Genomic DNA, 19,293 nt, shown 5'->3' with positions numbered 1-19,293 from the left:
ATATGACGTTGTTTCAGATAAAGCTGTACCGTCCAACAAAGTTTGCGGCTTGTATGAGGTTGAAAAAGAAAAGAGCGAGCAGTGAGAATCATCGACAGCATTCTAGCCAATGCAGTAACACGTCAGTATTGTAGTTTTATTTATTATACTCGAATAATAATATTGTACTTACTGCTTATATCTAATAGTTATTAATTATTGATACATCATGAATTGTGTGATCATTCCTGATTTTTTATATACTTTATTATGGAGAACGATATTATTAACGTTATATAAAGTATAATCACACATATCTTGTAAGTTTTAATTCAACTTATTGTTAAAGCAATACGCTCTCACAATATGATATTATTATAACACACAATGATTTTTAATATATAATTCACATTATTATTGTTGTATTATTTTCTTCTGTGTGTGTTGAGCTTAAAAAAATTCAAGTTTGCTTGTCAGGAAATGCAATGTTGAGAAGCGTAAAATGACGGTTTTATCTTGAATAAAACGGTCAGTTGAAAATTTGTCAACAATCTATTTGTGCAAAAGATTTTTTTCGCTAAGCTTTCTCTCGAAGCATTCTGTGTTAAAATATTCTATGCATTTAGTTAGCATTGTCATTCCCCTTCGACTGCGTCGCGACGTCACGACGCTTGCACGAGGTTTCCATCTCTCTTTCTCTCTTGAACTATCCAAGTTCTCCGTAACACCTCAATTTCGCGAATTACATCCGCCTTGAGTTATCATTTACTTTGTCGCATTTGACAACGCATTTGCGAATTTCGCGCACGATATCCTCTTTAACAATGGTTGTTTTTTAAAATTTTTTATAATATATACTTTTCATACTGAGATAGATTTCGTCTAAAAAGATTCTTAGATCCGCATATAAGATCGAATACAACCTTCAATAATATAGCTGTCAGATTTTATGCAATATAGTTATTAGACTTTTTCAACATCATTTAATATAAAAAGAGAGCGAAAGAGAGAGAAGCCATCATCTCATCACTTACTTAAATCGTTTTAGGTCTTCAGATTATTATTATCATCACCCTCCGCGCTATTACTGTATGGAATCGCACGGCAGATCCATCGATAATATCGATTGAATATCCCAATTATATATATATATACAGAGCCGACACTCTCTCACCGCGTAATACAATTGTAATCAGGAAGATTCACGAATCCATCATCTACTATAAAAGTCGAGGGATTATTTGCAGTTTGCGATGCGCCAGTAATAACTTTCGGATCAAACAATCGAGACTAGCGAGAAATAAAGAGAGAAGGGAGAGATAAATATTTTTATTGCTAGGTCTTATAGCTCTTAATAAACTCTCAAAGGATTAGAACAAGAGAGAAAAAGCAACATTGCGAGCGGGGGAGAAGGAGAGGACACGTGAGAGGTAGAAAGGATGGGAGAGAGGAAAAGAGACAGGGGCTCTTGTAATCGGGTTGTCGAAACGGGCTTCGTGCGCCTCGTCGAAACTCAGGGTGAAGAGACCCCCATGGTGTGGTGCTGGTTTCCTACTGCATAACTGAGGGTTGAAATCGATACCGTTTCCAGGGTAACCGGTACGGTGCCCGACACACAGGCAAAGGCACACGGGCCAAGGCTACCTACTCATGCATTTTCATGTACCCGCCGAAAAAGACCAAAAGACATGAGGCATTGTTGATACGCGACGGTCAGTTCGCGCGAGCTAGCGGGGCGAATCGCGCGATCTAGTAACATGAAATTCTCTGGTTTTCGTAAAAAATTTTTAAAAATTCCGTTTTCCGCTCTTCGTAACACAAAATATAATTAAATCTTTTCATTTTTAAATTCAATCTTTTTACATTTCTACTATATTGTTAAATTGATTATCAACAATCATTATATAATGTGAACATATTTGGCTTTTTTTTTTTTTTTTTTTTTAACTAGAGAGAACATCGTTGAACAAATTTTTGAATTTATATAATACTTTGATGGTTTTTCATTTTTTGATTATATAAAATTGGAGAACTATGTATATTTAACAAATTTTGTTTCAGGTTTTTATTGTCAAAATTAATGCAAGACAGATATGATTTTTGTGTGTCTGTAATATCGAAATCGGTCTCTCTCTTAACTATTTCTTACCGGTTTAATTTTGCACTAGTAATTTTTTCACATATTTGTTTTTTCCTTTTCGTTGCTTGGGTTGTAATGTCTTAATTACGATTCCAGTTTACGACTGAAATGTGTCTTTATTCATATCAAACTATATAATCGTCAGATATAAGTTTACATAGTACATTAATTAGTTGAACAGCTTACACGTCATGCAATATAAAAAAAACGCACAAATCGCAAAGATTCATTTCATAGTTCTTCAGGATTTCTATGTATACATTTACTTCTAGAAAGTAACAAACTATTATAAGATATAAATCATTTTTTTTATTTTTTTTATTTTTAAAATGTTTGTATATGTAACCTTTTCAATTTAATAATATTGTCAAATAAAATTTTAATTCATTAACTAAGGTAATCAAAGATTTTTAGACAATAAGCGATAAAAAAGAAAGACAACAAGTCTTTACATCGTTCGCGATGAGCCCTCGGTATCTGGGCGGGTCCGGATGGCATCTGCCCCATTTGTTCACGGTGGACGATATCACGGATTGTTCGCCACGTTTTATCGCCAGGACGGCCCTCACGGTGTTATCACTGAAAAATGGTCGTGCTGTTGCGAGGAGAACGCACTCAGCCTGGAACTTAATGCGCTATTTTACGCGGCGGTGACTCCCTTTCTACTCTCATCTCGCCGTCTTTTCCGCTCTCATCACAAAGTTCGTCTCTTCGAGAAACCGCAATAGCAAAAAGCCACGGTCTTTGAAGATCAGCACTGTCCGTTGTAGCGACTCGATAATTGTCATTTTCCTTTGAGAGAAAGATATTAAAGCGTGCGTTCTCTCTCTTCTCTCTTTTTCTTTCCCACTGTACTTTCCATCAGCATGAGATAATAGAGAAAAGGAAAGAGAGAGAGAGAGAGAGAGAGAGAGAAAAAGAGAGAAAATATAAAATTGTGCTATAATTTTCGGTCTTTTGATCAATTGATTCTGAAACGTGCGGAATTCCCTGCAACTGCGTTAAAACGTATTATTCCAGCGCCGCGATGCTGTGAATGCGATACATGGAATGGCAAAATTATTATTTCGACGCGCGGAGCCAATTACCGTGACCAATGTAGTTATGCATGAGGGAATCGATAAACATCATTTTTTCTTCGGTTACGAATGCTGTAAATAACGTCGTGTTTATTTAACCGCGTTTTGCCAAAAATTTCAGCGAGAAGTTCCGCAGTCGAGTAATTGTTAACCTTTTTTTTTTTTTTCCACGAATAAGGTCAGTCAATTAATGGCCGTTGACATAATCGCAAGAGTATAGGTACATAATAAAGAAAGATATACAAATAAACATTATTAAACGTATAAAAGTTTTAACTTTTAAACTTTCTAGCTGTGGGTTAACATATTTTCGAATGGATTTCTATCTGAAGAGTGGGCGTTATTTTTAACTTGCAAAGTGAGTTATGAAAAATCCGGGCTTATATTTTTTTTTAAATCGCCTTTCAACGAGATATACATTTTTAGCTAATATTCAAAGCTATACAAAACCATACGTGCAAAAAATTGTATTATATTTTAGATTAAATTAATGGAAGAGCCATTATTGTAATTTGCCATTTCCGAGAATCTTTCAAGATTTATGTTTTATTGCAGCGAAAGTCTGAGTAATATAATTTGGATGAAGTAACTCTCTCTAATTGAGACGATTCGCTGTCATTTTCAAAATTATTATATACATAGGGTATTATACAGAGGATCCTACGGGAAGTCAAATTAATTAATGCGACTAATTAGCTGTCATTTTTAAACGCATATATAGAGAGAGTAGGATAAATAAAATATTTTCTAATAAAGGATATTTCTTTTTAAGGACTGAATTTTATTTACATATGGACTAAAGACAATCAGAAATATTGTTATCATTTAATAAACATTTATTTTAAAAATGCCAAATGTCCTTTATTAGAAAAGATACTCCCTTGCTTTTTAAACGTGCGTTTAAAAATGTGACGGAGCTGATTAGTTTCAGCAACTTGCCGTGGGACATCTTGTATTATAAGCATATAGGATAAATTAAAAATACCGACAGAATTTAATGCAATTATTATATCTATTATCTTTCTTCTTACAGAATTAAATACTTTGATAATTAAGCCGCAAGATAATATTTTAAAAATAAAATCCAGGAGATCAAGATTTCGTTATCAACTCTCTTTCCTTAACTCGCCAAAGTTTCTGCCTGTAATCGTTTTAATTGAGAAAGCATTAATCAATTTTTTAAGGAGAAGATATCTCTCTTCTCCTATTATCTTTACCAATTAGCTTTTAGAAAATTCTAAAGAGAGAGTTAATAATGAACGTTAATGACATATATAAAAAGTAGCAATTTAAAAAGTTATGTTAAGAACCAAAGACTCTCCGTTCTCGTCGAAGAAACGACTTGTGGACGATCGTGTCGAGCAAAACAACACTCGACTTCTTCTATTAAAAGCGAATGTTGTACTCGCACACACGTGATCCTGGAGTGTCTCGCTTAGGAATATTTGCACGTGAGCCTCATCGTCGTCGTTGTTACTCTTCTCGAACGGTGCTCCATGGAGCAGTAACATGATTTCTTTTTTCTTATCTTATCTTATTGCCGGGGTTATAGCGACAGCCGTGTTCGTATCTACAGGTTGTTGATTTTGTCATCGATGCAGACATTTCAACTTCTGCTCCGCTACAACCCTCTTGACGCATCCTATCCCGCTGTCTCCTTCCGCCTCATTCTCGTTCCTCTCGTTTATTCCCTTCCTCTTTCTCTTCCTCGTTCTCATCTTTCAAGACACCCTCGTTGTCTTCTTCTCGAAGTCTTCGCCTCGATTTCTTGCGTAGGTTCGGAAGATCAATTTACTGCAGCGAACTCTCGCTCCGTTATCGATTGCCGTTGGTCGGTCTTTCGCCTTCCTCCCACACAAAGACGGAGAGCTTCTTTAATTAGCAAAAGGAATCGCACCTCGCATTTTTACGATCGGCGTGCGCTCGTTTCTCGAATTACGTAGAAATCACAGAGTTTCGCTCGGAGTATAGATGATTTATACAGCATTAAAATCAAAGCGCACAAACGACTACGCGTTTTTAAGTAAATAATATTACTTTTCTTTTTGTAATAATATCAATGCGATCAATCGAGAAGGAGCTCTTTATTTATACAGATAAGTTTTTGTTTTTATAGATCGAGAATATAACGAGAAAATGTATCTAAATCTATTGATATGGAAATATATATATCTATATACGTTATAAATGTAAATAATACGTTAATGTTACCGGACACAATTTAACCACTTGATTAAATATTCCGTGAAACAAATCGTTTTATTGGTTTATCGAAAGTTTGGAAAAAAATGACATAGCACAGACAACAACATTATTCGGGGAAACGCTTCAATTACGCAGGAAACAAAGTTGGTAATAATTTTATTCGGGATATTTCTCTCGTGTATATACAGACTCACGATTTCAGAGATATGTCCGCAATTCTAGCAATAACAATTGCGGTCTCTCTTGCGCCTCTGTAATTTAGAACCACAAATAAACTCATTAAATGCATGGATCATCGCGCTACTTGAACATCGAATGCGATTTATCGCAACGATAAACAGGACATATTAGTCAGATAATGAGAAGTTAGAGGGTCAAAGTTACAATAAATCAAAGATATCGACGCGTGAATTGGAAATTTGTTGGAAATTAAAATTTACGATTAATTCTGCGTGAAGCACACGAATGGATTCATCGCCAATTTCCAATATCAATTTTCAATATTTTCACTATTATAGTAAAAAAATATGAAATCATATATATATATATATATATATATATATATATATATGAGACAAAGAGAGAGAGAGAGAGAGAGAGAGAGAGAGAGAGAGAGAGAGAGAGAGAGAAAATATGATCTGAAAAAATAATTCCATCAAAATAAGAAGAAAGAAATCGAAGAATAAAATTGTATAATTAATACATTTCACATCTCTCTCGCGAATATTTTTTCACGGAATTGAATTCTTCAATTAGGAATTCAGATATGTTTATTGGTTTTATTGAAAAACGATAACAATAACAAGCTGATATAATTAAGAATTATCCGATTATTCAAAAATATAAAATTACGTTATATCGATATTCTCATCGCAAATATTTTTCTCAATAATTAAATTAATATCTGCTATATTCATAAAATTTCTTTCTTTGTTATTATAATTTATGATAATTTACGATTACTTATTTATTTATTTAATTTTTTTTTTCGATCTATCGAATAACGTGAATTAAATAAGATCTTACATAACTTATTATATTTGTCTGGAAATTAAATATACATCCATCACGATATGTATTTATTTATCGTAATATCGAACGTATCGTTTTCAATTACGTTTTAACAGAGTCAATCGGAATCCGGCAGTCGACGGGTGTTAATTAATTAATCGAATCGCGAAAATTGTACGACTCCGGACGGCGCGCGCGACACACATCGTTTGAATCCGTGGCGTTCCCGCCACGTTATCGACTGGCCGCAGCGCGCATGCGCGCGAACCGGTAAACGAACGGCGTGATGCTATTGGCCGGGCCGGGTTAACCGCCGCCGACGCGCACCGCCATCTTGCTTTCGCGGCGAGCGAGCGACCCACCCAGCCACAGCGGCAGACAGTAGTAGTTCGCTGCGCTATCCGTGATATACGACGAGTGAATATCGTGCGTCGCACAAAATCGTACGGCAAAGTCGTCCCGTCCCATATCTCTCGATATCGTTCACGCACATCGTTCTCCTTCTCGTCGTAGGGAAGAGAGGAGATAGGAAGAAGGAACCTCCGCGGGATTTGCGGAGAATTCGCCGAGTTTCTTCGGGCATTCTCAACGAGGACGTGGGACTGTAGGCGGGCCGGGAAGAGGAAGAAGAGATGAAAGGGATGCTGGCGCTGGCCGCACTGCTCGGCGTCCTGTCAGTCTGCCGGGTGCAGGTAAAAATTTCATTCTTTCCCCCTCATTCTCTCTCCCGCGTTCTCGCACTTGTCTTCCGTTGTTTTCAACCCGTACAATGTGCATCGGGCGACGATAGCAAATGTGCGAGCGCGCGCCGCTTTCACCCTTGTGTGCCAGGCAAATGTCAGGCGCAACGAGGCGCCCTGTCGCGCGATCGATGTAATGTGCCGCGAGAACTTTTCCCCTTTTTTTTTGTTCTTTTCTCCTTCGAAATTACGTTCCGATGCTCCGATACGATTACGACCATGTCAAATGATCCGATCAATGACCGTGACGCCGCATACAGCGATTACCAAACGAACCGTGACACGGTTTGCTCTCGCGAAACTTTGATTTATTTGATATGATTTTTATTATTTTCTTCTCTCGTATATATCTATAATTTTTCGTATCTGTCTAAAACAGATATAACGCGTCAAAGAATTTTTATCCTTTCATCGCAATATATCATTTACAAATATTTATCCTAATTTTAGTGCGTTACGTGTAAAGCCATTAGTATTTATCGATATTATATGTTATCACGAATGTGTTTTTCAAAAACGTTTACATGCGAATATATTTAATTATGTTGGAAATGATCGATCGTAATTATTTATAGCAACTAAAGTAAATAATGTTAAAAGCACATGATATAATATACGAAATTCGAAAGTATATACACATATATCGATAGATCGATAAAATAATTTATTTCCCAAGTAATTGATTTACTATATATTAATCGTTCAAAGTTTAAAATACCATCGCAAGTTTGGTAATTTTTCGAGACCGGCACTCGACGCAAAGAGACACGCACGACACGTTCGATAATATTATTTCGCTGGAATATTTAACACCCATGCCCGCGATATTTCGCGTCGCACGCGTGTAGGCATTTAGTATGGACGGTGAGAAACCGTGTAAAGAGGCGAGGTAATTCTCGATACCGATCGATTTGATTTTACGTTGCTATATTTTTTTTTACTTCGGAACGATTCCATCGAGAATGGGCGAAATGTCACAAGTTTTTGTATAGTATACAGTTCTCGTAGTAATAGCATGCTTTACGAATAGCGTACTATGACAAAGATATCGTAAATGTCGGGTCTCGTAAAAAAAAAAAAAAAAAAAACGTGGCTTCTTGTACAATATATTTAGCTTCTTACATAAATGCAATACGCTCCGCGATAGAGAATTATTTTCTTCCCTCGGAGAAATTTCGTTCTTTGATACTTAATATTTATATTTGTTTTTAATCTTCCTCTCTCTCTCTCTCTCTCTCTCTCTCTCTCTCTCTCTCTCTCTCTCTCTTTCTCTGCAATTTTATTAGCGTAATAACGCGTCTCTGTTAATATTGTCCCATTACTCGCGATAATAATTAACAGTGCATCGTGCGATAATAATGCAGTTTTGAAAGCAGCCACTTCTCTATAATAAAACATCAAAACATAAACGACAAAGTAACAGTATAAACAATTTACATATCCCGACCGTATCGCTATCGCATTAATTGATCGTTTGTAGCTCGAAAATGATTAGCCATGTTACGGACATCGACTATTGTATTGGTAAATACGCGTTAATTACCCCTTGTATAATAGAGCCATGACTTAAATAATATGTAAGAAGTCTTTTTAACATCATGATAAAGATGTGTTATATATTATTTATATACTCTTCTCTTAAATAGAATCAATATATTATTATGAAAATATACTGAAAAATAGTGGAAAGTCACTGACAGTTCTTATAATTAGTTTATAGGTGTGTAGCACCTCGCATATTAATAAAATCTCATTGAAAGAATTAATTAACGATAGTAACTATTTCAATTTATAATATTAAAATGCGTCTTATATATTATAATAATATTATATATGAGATAATCTTATAGCAATACATATTTTGTTAAAAAAATATTTGAATTTTATCAAGATTCGTGTTTGTTTTTTGTGAGTCACATTTTAAGAATAAAAAATATGCGTGTAATTTTGAATTTCAATAGTATAATTATAATGTTTCATTGTGTATGTGGAGATTTCTCTCTTCCAAAAAATGATAATCTAAAATAAATTTATAGAAAAAGCTTCAAAAGTTACATCATGCAAATATATACAATTATTACTCATTTTTTAGTGAAATTTTATTGTCGTAATTAATGGAATATAAGACGGAGGCGCGGAAGTACTTTCACTGAAGATCAATGAAATACTCATTAAACTTCGTTGAAATTCTTGTGTTTTAATCGGTGACATTTTTCCCGATTCAGTTGAAAAAAGTATGTTGATACATAAAACTTCCGACAGAGAATAGGATATTAATGACATTAATAAGCTTTACAAAAATTAATATTTAATTTAATTGAATCGCATATAATTCTATACTTTAAACATTATTTTAGTAATATTAACTCTTTTGAGAATTTAATATTTTTGTTATATTATAAATTAACGGAAGCATTTCTCAAAGCTGATATTAATCTAGACTCATGAAAATTTGAAGTTTATCGTATTATGTAAAATTCAATGCAGAGTTTCATATAGTAATATTAGCTAACAATTTAATGTGAAACGTTCGATCGCGATATAAATCATATAAATTAAAGTCTGCGAAAATTTATACTTTGTCGTAAACAATTATCAACGGAGAGCGATTCGTAAGCCGATATTAATTCAGAAATTTAGTGTTTGTCATACCATATATATTACTCAATATTGTGGGCGTTCCAATGACATTAGTGACATCAATTTACGAAAATTTACGATAATGATCCTGTCATACGAGACGCATCTTCTGCGTACAATAAATATTCTGTTCATACAGATATAACCGATATCGTCCACTTTTTTCTTTAATTACGAGCAGAATCTATTTTCTCGATTTTATTACGCCATTAAATCAACGTCAATTTTTCCGGTACTTTATGCCATTTAAATCTGCTCTGGCTATTTTAAAAGCGTCATTTAAATCAGTCATGATCGTTATTGCATTAATATACCTTATGCCTCGAGGTGTCATGCTCGTTTCACGCATGTGGTCATGCATGCATGCAACTTGTTGTATTAAATGCTATGTGATACATATATGTTTTTTTGTCAAAAAAGAATACATTTAAGAGTTGTCCGTGTTTTTTTTTTTTTATTATTATTATTATTATTATTATTATTCTGAAGATGCGAGTCGTACAATTCCTTCGCAAATGCACGATTACAATTTTCTAAAATTGTATATATAGATCTTTGCTCTCTTTGAATATATCTCTGTTCTACTAAATCATCAATATTTAATTTAGAAAATGAGGATCGTCTTATTTCAGATAAAAATGTCTTAATATCGCTGGATGATATATTTGGGTGATAACATTTTTTTAAATCAATATTGAATAAATGTTTGGCTTGGCGAAAATTTATATGGAGATCCAATTATGAAAATACCTGTGATTTTAATAAATATTATATATATATATATATATATATATATTTTTTTAAATATAATAATTTTTAAGCTAAATATAAATTTTTTACGCGTATGTAATGATAAATAATTCTGTGTAATGCTGTAAGTTAATAGCACAGATGGGAATTATAATTTATTCCGTTCCCGTACGTGTGCCTGAATGACTCATCTCGTATTATGTAGGAAAAGGAAGTTTTTCATAGGGCGGATGAACCTTATGCCACATATAATTAGCATTTTAGTATCGCTTTCTAGTAATTTCGGAGTAACTCCCAGGAAAAGAAAACTTAATTTTATGTTACAAAGGAAGCGACTTTACAAAATAGAGATTACAGAAATTAATATTAATTTCTTTATGCTTTTTAACAATCTTACGATCTAAATAATCTTTTTACTACTTTGTAGCGTTAATTATTGTAAAAATATATTTTTAATTAAGACACTTTGGTAAAGTCAATATTACAATTTTTTAATTATTCCATTTCAACAAAGGAATTAATCGTGCGTTATATATACGTGAATATAATACACGGTAACGCGCATGTGTATTAACTTAAATTATTCTCAAGGGGCGAAACAAGAATATTAATGATTGATACAACATTATAAATCTTTAAATTTATATTATGTGAAACACAATACGGAGATATTTACAAATTATTAAACCGATTATTTCGTAACATATAACGTAACTAATTTGTTTCTTTTGCTGGTTAAAATAAATTCATAATTATATAATTTAATTTCATATTGCGCTTGTTTCACGTGACATTATATTGTATATTTCTAATTTAATTTCACATTTCATTTGTTTCGTGTAATGTAATCTACTTTTTCAGACTAATCGAATTCTTCTTGTATGGACAAATTAATGTAATATCCAATTTGTTTCGTATTAATGGCATAATATAACAGAGCGCATGCAAACAGTATTTGTTTATATATCGTTACAGCATTAATAATCACATAATTCTATCAAAATTCAATTTAATATTACACTTGTATTCATTCTCTCTTGTTCTAAATCCATTCTCGCGACATTTACCATCTAATTGCAAGCGTAACTCTACGTTGCAAAGTTGCGCGTGTCGAGAAATGTCAGAAACCTTGTTTCTTCTTTAATTTTGATTAAATAAAAGAAAATATGTCAGATTTTTCTCAAAATCGTTTACTGAATACGAGACCGCGTATAATATTGAAATCCCCTTATAAATATAAAATTGCCTCGGCTTACAATACATGCATTTAAAATACAAAATATTAGTATTAGAATTTAAAGTATGAGCAGTTTATTTGTTTCCCCCCACCATTTTTTTTTTTTTTTTTTTTCATAGATAGATTTGTCTTACGTAAACGATAGTACTCGATAATTGTATGGAAATTTCTCCGCATTCTGCAGCGAGAGTAAACGAAAGTAAGCCATATTGTGTCCGCGTTTACTATAGTCAAGTTGGCGAAATTGTCTTTCGCTCATTGGCAGATGGATAATTGAATGCGATAGAAACTATTATTACACACAGGATTAAAATAAAATCACGCGATTGTCACGCGTGGTTTCCTGGAACGATAATGATCGCCACGTTGATCGAGCGTTTAATTCTTTCAAAGGAAAGATTTTATTTAAAATTGTTGTTTTATTCATCCAAGCACAGATAGCTTGATTTAAAGTGATAAAATAAATGTATTATTATTTAAAAGACTAATTATTAAAAATACAATTGACATTTGTAGAAACCAAGTAAAATTTTTAAATACTAAATAAATAAAAATCTGGAAGAGAAAAAAAATCATTTATCTAAATAATGTTTTACTTATTTAGAGAAAATATAAAAACATTTTTTAAATTTATTTTTAATGTACATAAAAATTGTACATAAAAATCTTCAAATATAGTAGAAATGGTTTTAAATTTTTAGTACCGTGGGCTTCCTTTTTTTCAATTTGAAAAATATTTTCCTGCGAATATGTCATCTATCATTTTTTTATGTCAAGTAGAATTAACATATAAATGATTACTAACATATGGAATTAAGAGAAAATCCGAATAGATATAATTTGCCGAAAATATTCGCGAGCATGTGCTTTTTAAAACCGACCTCGCAACCACTTTTGACAGCTTTTCAGCTGCACGCTATATATGGAGAGAAAAAAAAACCACGAGAACTGACAGCGGAAAAAATTCGCGTGTTCGTAAATGCAACTAAACATTTACTTTCTATCAACAAAAACGCAAAACGAGATGTAAGATGTAAATATAGGGATAATGAAATCTGTATACAGGAAAAATATGCATTTAATCTGTCTGTAATATTATGATATGATAGATGAAATATGATAGATGAAATATGATAGATAAGATGCATTCAATATAACACATGTAAGCTCAATTATGAACGCTTATTCGCTTCGAATTATTTCCAATTTTGAAGCAAAATCGTCATGATTAGTTTTAATTTTTTAAAGTTTCTTTAACCTAACGTACCCGATACAAAATATCAACAAATCCACAGTTTTACGGAAGTAGCTAAAGAACGGATACAGTGAGTCTGGGGAATCAGCGCTGATTGCGCTATAATTTATTCATCGCCATAGTGATTGTGCTCTCAATTTATTAATGATTCGCGATGCGTCGTGGCGTTACGTGATTTGTATTGTGGGAGATTCTCTCGCTAATTGGGCGCGAATCTAATGATGACTAACTCATATAAATTAGTCCAAAATAGCACAAAAGAGAGAGAGAGAGAGAGAGAGAGAGAGAAATGGAGCTACCTTATTTATATATCTTGTCTATTCATCGCGCGATCGAAGAATAAGACATAACTATGAAATATTAAATTTAGAATATAAGGTATTTTTTTATAAATTACGATACACGATCAAACTAGAAACGGACAGAGAAAATTCAATTAAAAGACAATAAATTGTATAATAATAAAACCTGTTTATATTTAAGTAGAATTACCATTTTTTTAAATTTCTTTTAATTTGTAAACTCTGATAAAACGTAAACTCACTACAATTTATTGAAGATGCTATATAATTTATCACAATGTAAGATTTTATAAATATTGAGAGATTGTATTCTCTTTGGAAAAATATTGGAAACAATGTCTCGTTAAAATGTTTCAAGAATTAATAGTCCGCGGCGCGTGCATTGGAATCGATTAATAAATACGTGTTTGTCGCGCAGTTGAGCTTTTTGTTGCGTCGACTGTTTCAGCGGGATATACAGCTTCGTCATTTGCCATCGGCGATTTAAATTTCAAAGCGCCGCCCGTGGGTGTCCTACATTATACGCGCCCGCGCGAAAAAGCGCGAAACTACTCGCAATCGCGGACGTAATCCGTGAAGCAAACGTTTACGGATCTCCGCGTATCCATACGTAAGTATGTAACTATGTAATTCTCAGGCGTTACAAACGTGCACCACCACCAAAGGGAAATGATAAATCCGTATTAAACGTGCCGCAACGAGTTTTTCAAGCCGGCTGGAATAGCTTTTAATAACATCGACGTTTTCTTTGATCGAATCCGTTGCGCGTGCGATCAATCGCGCGCGAATCAGATTACGGGAAAAAAAATATATTTCGCGGTTCGAGAGCATTATTTATGATTTCGCTATATACGAGCGACGCGCCCCCGTCATTTTGTTAAATGGGATATTTTCTCTTTTGTAACACTTGGTAAAAGCCGAAAGGAGAGTCCGATCGTAATTGACATTACGATCGCCAAGAAGAAGTTCCTTTGCTGATATCGAGATTTCTTAACATAACGTATCTGACATGTATGCAAAACTCTCGCTAACAAGAGAAGATTGCGTACGAACGGTAATTTTCCGGCTTTATGTACATTGAAAATTTATGGACGTGCTTCTTTATGTCATACATCGTGAAAATGGGAGCTATTGTAGTTCATACCGCGTCGGAAATTTTAACAATGGATTCTTTAACAAGTATTGATGTGGTGTGATATATATTCATATATATTTTCTGTATATTCTATATATAAATATGATATTTAGTACGAATTTATTTATAATTCGCCTTTTATTATTTAAATTTTAATACATTCATATTTTCGCGAAATTATGAAATTATTGGAATTATTAATATAGGCGGTTAATATAATTGGATCGCTTGAATAAATATATATATTGCAACTATTTTTTTCAAGTTTTTTTTTTTCAGATTTAATCGAATTGAATTAAAATACTTTCTCAACAAAGAACACGGAAATAAAATTCATTTCATGAACAGATCCATTTTGCACATCGTCGATGAATGATTTCGACGATCGTGACAAAAATGTCTAGAATGCAAGAAGCTGCGTTAGCGAAGTCGCGGAAAATGCAATTCGTAAATGCGAAAGATTCAACGGTGCATCCAAAGGTACAGTGAAAGGATGATGTATAGAATCGTGTCGACATCAGTCGGCGATGATAAATACGACTGGGTTCGCGGCCAGTACCGCGATTTTCGTCGCGTAACTTTCTTGAATCCCTAAACGGACGCTGAAATATTTTCGCCCGATTTCGGCACGCGCGCTTTTAAGTGGATTTCAAGATGCATCCGCGCATGCTGTAATGCGTCGACGGGCGTGCATCACCGTTATCTGTCCGACGAAGTTTGCTTAACCCCTTTAACGTCTCTCGTCCGTAGTCTTGTCGGCTTGGACACCATTCGCGGACTACGAGCGCAACCCGGTTAGCTGTCGCCGGCTAATTCTTTAAGGCTATTAACGAAGCTGCTTTAATAAATCGTTGAAACGGTGAGCCAGTTCTGTAAGTCGAAATGATGGCCTATCGTTTATTTAAAAGAGTCGAATCAATATTGCCCACCGAGAGATGGACTCTCGGATTGATTAAAATTTGAGGCACATAAAAGTCATCAATTTGATTCCCTTATTCGTCGCGAAGCGAAAAGTCTCGGTATTCTAAGAAAAGCTCATGAGGCAGACAAAGATTCGAGAAAATCTCGTTTTATCAATTTATTTTTTTTTATTTTATTTTATATTGCTTTTTTTTTTAAATAACTGTTTACTAATTTATCGATGTTAATTTATGTCTCTTATGAGACTGTACTGATAAAGTCGGCAATTCGATTCTTTTAGGTTGAACTATCGACTTCAACTTGACAATCATTTCAAATTGATCCAATTATACTTCGTTAGTCAGATTTAATTTCCTGCCGAATCTTTAAGAATTGATATCGTGTCCGTGAATAATTTTTCGATACGTTTTTTTTTTCTCTCTCAATTTTATATTAAATCAGATATTTATATTCGTTCTTGAGATCGATTCCGATAATTGTAGGCTGACCGTGATTTGAAATCTAATCGCAGAATTAATTAAAAAATATAAAGTAACGTGTAATAATATTTAATGATATTTAATTCTCAATATCGAATTGAATTTAATTAGTTGAATTGGTTTAATTGGTTTAGTGCCTATTGAATAATTTACATATTACGTCTTGCTCCTTTCAACCTGATTATACTCAAGAGTAACAGTGTTGTTATATGCTAATTTCCTTAAACTATACGAAAGAGAACTATAATTTATTCATGAAACTAAATACTATGTTGTGTTGTAAGTAATTACTTTCACCTCCTTTCTGCTCCCTGCTTTCTATATTTCTCTTTCTAATTTCTTTACGTAATCTTTTATAATTTTTTACATCAGGTGTCTCTATTCTCATTTCTTTTATATCATCTTTCTACATATTATTTTCTATATTTTTTCTTCTTTTTTCGTTTCTATCACTTCTCTTTATATCTTCATTCCTTTTATTTTTATAAAAATAAAATTATCTTTATATTTTCTACGTTATTTTCTGTTTTCTGTGTTATTCTGTTTCTCTATTTTACAATATCTGCCTATTTTTCATGTTTGGCTCAAAAGTTTGTCACATGCGCATCGGAATATTGCGTGCATTGAAAGCTTTACAAGGCTTTCTCTGCGGCCAGATTTGTCGTAAATGCATTAAGCAAATCCACTTAGATAGTATCTTATATAAAACATCGCATAATCACAGTTTTTCACGATGTCGCGGCTATTGTTTACCGAAGAATCATGTTAATGAGAATCATTTGCCTTGCTCGGTGAGCGAAAATCGCGAATGTTAATCTTGCCACCGGTCTAGCGCTGTGAGAAATAGCGTCATTCTTTTCATCGCGAACGCCGCGTATCACAGTACTTTAAAGTTTTATACTTTTATCAAAATAATCGGATATATATATATATATATATATATATATATATATATATACAGGCTATTAAAAAAAACTATTCAATATTTATATGATAGATAGGATACACCATATTGAGTAAAAAAAAAAACCTTGGTAAATATAGGTCGAACCGTTTCTGAGATATAAACATTTTTGTATGTTAGTATTTTAATTGTTTTATTGGCTTCTATCTGTCGCATGCGATGTTTATCTCAGTGTTTATAAACCGCGTTCTGAATGTTCTCGTTCATTTTCCATACATACCATACTTCATAACAAAAGATTTCATCGGCAATCAGTCAGTTGTCACGAACCGGCCATTGCGGATCTTTGCGATTCGCAAGATGCCAAACGTGTATGGAAATGGAAGGGGGACATGTGGAACATTTTTTTGTAAATATCGAAATAAAGATTTTCGACAGATTATCTTCTTTTTACATCGCATGCGACACGTAGAAGCCAATCATGATGTAAGTTAATCGTGATGCTAAAATATAAAGTTTTTTTTTTAACATCCTCTATATAATATTTTTTTTTACTAAAAATTATATCTAAACTTATATATGACGGCGTTTCGTGTAATTTTTTTTACTCGACGCACATATCACGGAGTTAGAAGGAGTCCTTCAAACTGACAGTATTTTTCTCCCTTCGACCTTTTCCGTCAAAGGTCGAACGAGAAAGAAAATCGCAAACTTCCTTCTTTCCGGTATGCAGTTGGCATGTTGCGGGTTCAAAGTTGCGAAAGAGGAATAGGGGTGATATGCGATTGTCTCCTTTTTCCGCACTACATTATTATGCCATTAAGACAACGTTACTGTAATTATCGCATACTGTGCCTTTATAATTCATTGCGAAGCGTTGCCGACATCAACGTGGCAAATTGTGCCTTAGGGAACAAGATGCCATCGGATATTTAGAGCAAGATTGCTCTTTTATCTTGCTGTCACTTGATTAGCTCAATCTTGAATTATTTATATTTTATTAGATATTTAATTATTATAATTATTGATACGTCTACAAAAGTATCTCCCCTAATATATTTATCTAATTGTAATATTATTATATTTCTAAGCATCATTATGAAAAACATGCTAATTGTTTGACAATAGAATGACATATAATTTTTGGATAGAGAGAACGAATACAATTACGATTATTCTTCAGTAAACAATTTTACTTTTTAATTATTTGCAATCACAACAATTGTAACCAACAACTGCAGTTTATTCGATACGAAATGTATGATACTATACCAGTTATAATCGATACATAACTAGAGCATGTGCTATGACAGATGAAATTATGACCGACTGTTTCTATAGCTTGTCATACAAACAGCACGTGTGTATACAATCTATATTGCACATCTAGATGTATGTGAAAGTTATTTTCTATAGAAAATTGCATGCGCATCAAACTTATGCAGCAAATAATAATTAAAAATATGCAGAGTTATAGGAAGATTATAATTGAAAATCGGGTTTTAGTTGCGATGAAAAAAAAAATTCTTTACTTTTGACTGTATTATATGTTTTTTCAAAACTATATTTATATTATCCTAATTTAAAATATTAATATATAATAATTAAAGACAGTAAAAAATTTTATATAAAATAAAACTAGTGCGTTATAAAATAGAATTCGCTCGCGAAACGCACGTACGTCGACGCAATGCAAAAGTGCAGCATAGGTGTGGCTTGATACGCAGTTGCATCATATTGTAGATTCATGTCATGATCTTTGACTAGCTGGCATCCTTCTCAGAGCAACATCAGCCGACGTGTTCTTTGAGATAGATCAACGGTGTCGACTTTTTATAACGCTCGCTCGTTACGTCATGAGGAAAACGCGCGCGCGGCAACGCCTATTAATACGTCATGAGGGTCATCGATGATCGGCACACCTACACTGAACTCCGTCAGCAACGCTGTGTAAACTCTGTGATATGGTGTAATAATAATATCATTGATCTCTTTAGCGGCGCATAGATTGTAGTAAAAAACGTGCTACCTTTCTTAAGTGTTCTGGAAATTCATATTTTTGAGCAGATAATTTTATTAAATGAATATATGTATATAGTTAAGTTACTGGACGTTTTATAACTTTTATGTCTTTTTAGTACTATTATTTATATTTAGATCTACTATTCGTACACATATATTCAAATTTCTATTGAAGCTGTATGTTTCTCGGATTTTATATATATTACTCTGTCATCGGAAATTTATATTTTTCAATATTTTCAATTTTTGAAGGAAAATTTTTCTACTTGTAATTCGGGATAATTTATGTTTTTATATAATGGATTTTATACAAAAATTGGTTCATATCCAACTTTTTTTTTTTTTTTTTTTTTTTAATTAGACAGAATTTTCCAGAAAAAAAACTAAAAAGAAAAGATATATATGTAGACAAATATATAGACAGAGAAAGAGAGAAATTTTGTTTTCTCCAAAGAATTTTCCTTAAATAATCGAAATTGTACTTCGCTTCTCCC

At 33.1% G+C, this 19,293-nt stretch overlaps 1 protein-coding gene across 2 annotated transcripts in view; it reads left to right on the top strand.

Annotated features, from left to right (window-relative positions):
- Positions 1–19,293, top strand: part of LOC138938285 (persulfide dioxygenase ETHE1, mitochondrial) — a 45,743-nt gene that overhangs the window by 12,985 nt on the left and 13,465 nt on the right. The window contains exons 6-7 of one of the 2 annotated variants that reach the window (XR_011447675.1): positions 18–121; positions 6,928–7,106. Coding sequence is in view for 1 of the 2 variants with exons in the window: in XM_070305146.1 (XP_070161247.1) it covers positions 18–85 (68 nt within the window). In the remaining variant the exon portion in view is untranslated. The remainder of the gene's footprint in view (positions 1–17; positions 122–6,927; positions 7,107–19,293) is intronic. The other variant, XM_070305146.1, reaches the window with a different exon arrangement.

Source organism: Polyergus mexicanus, unplaced genomic scaffold, assembly GCF_030449975.1.
Source record: "Polyergus mexicanus isolate NDT 795.1 unplaced genomic scaffold, iyPolMexi1.0 SCAF_12, whole genome shotgun sequence".
NCBI classification, from domain to species: domain Eukaryota; kingdom Metazoa; phylum Arthropoda; class Insecta; order Hymenoptera; family Formicidae; genus Polyergus; species Polyergus mexicanus.
This window is presented reverse-complemented; position numbering and strand designations above follow the sequence as displayed.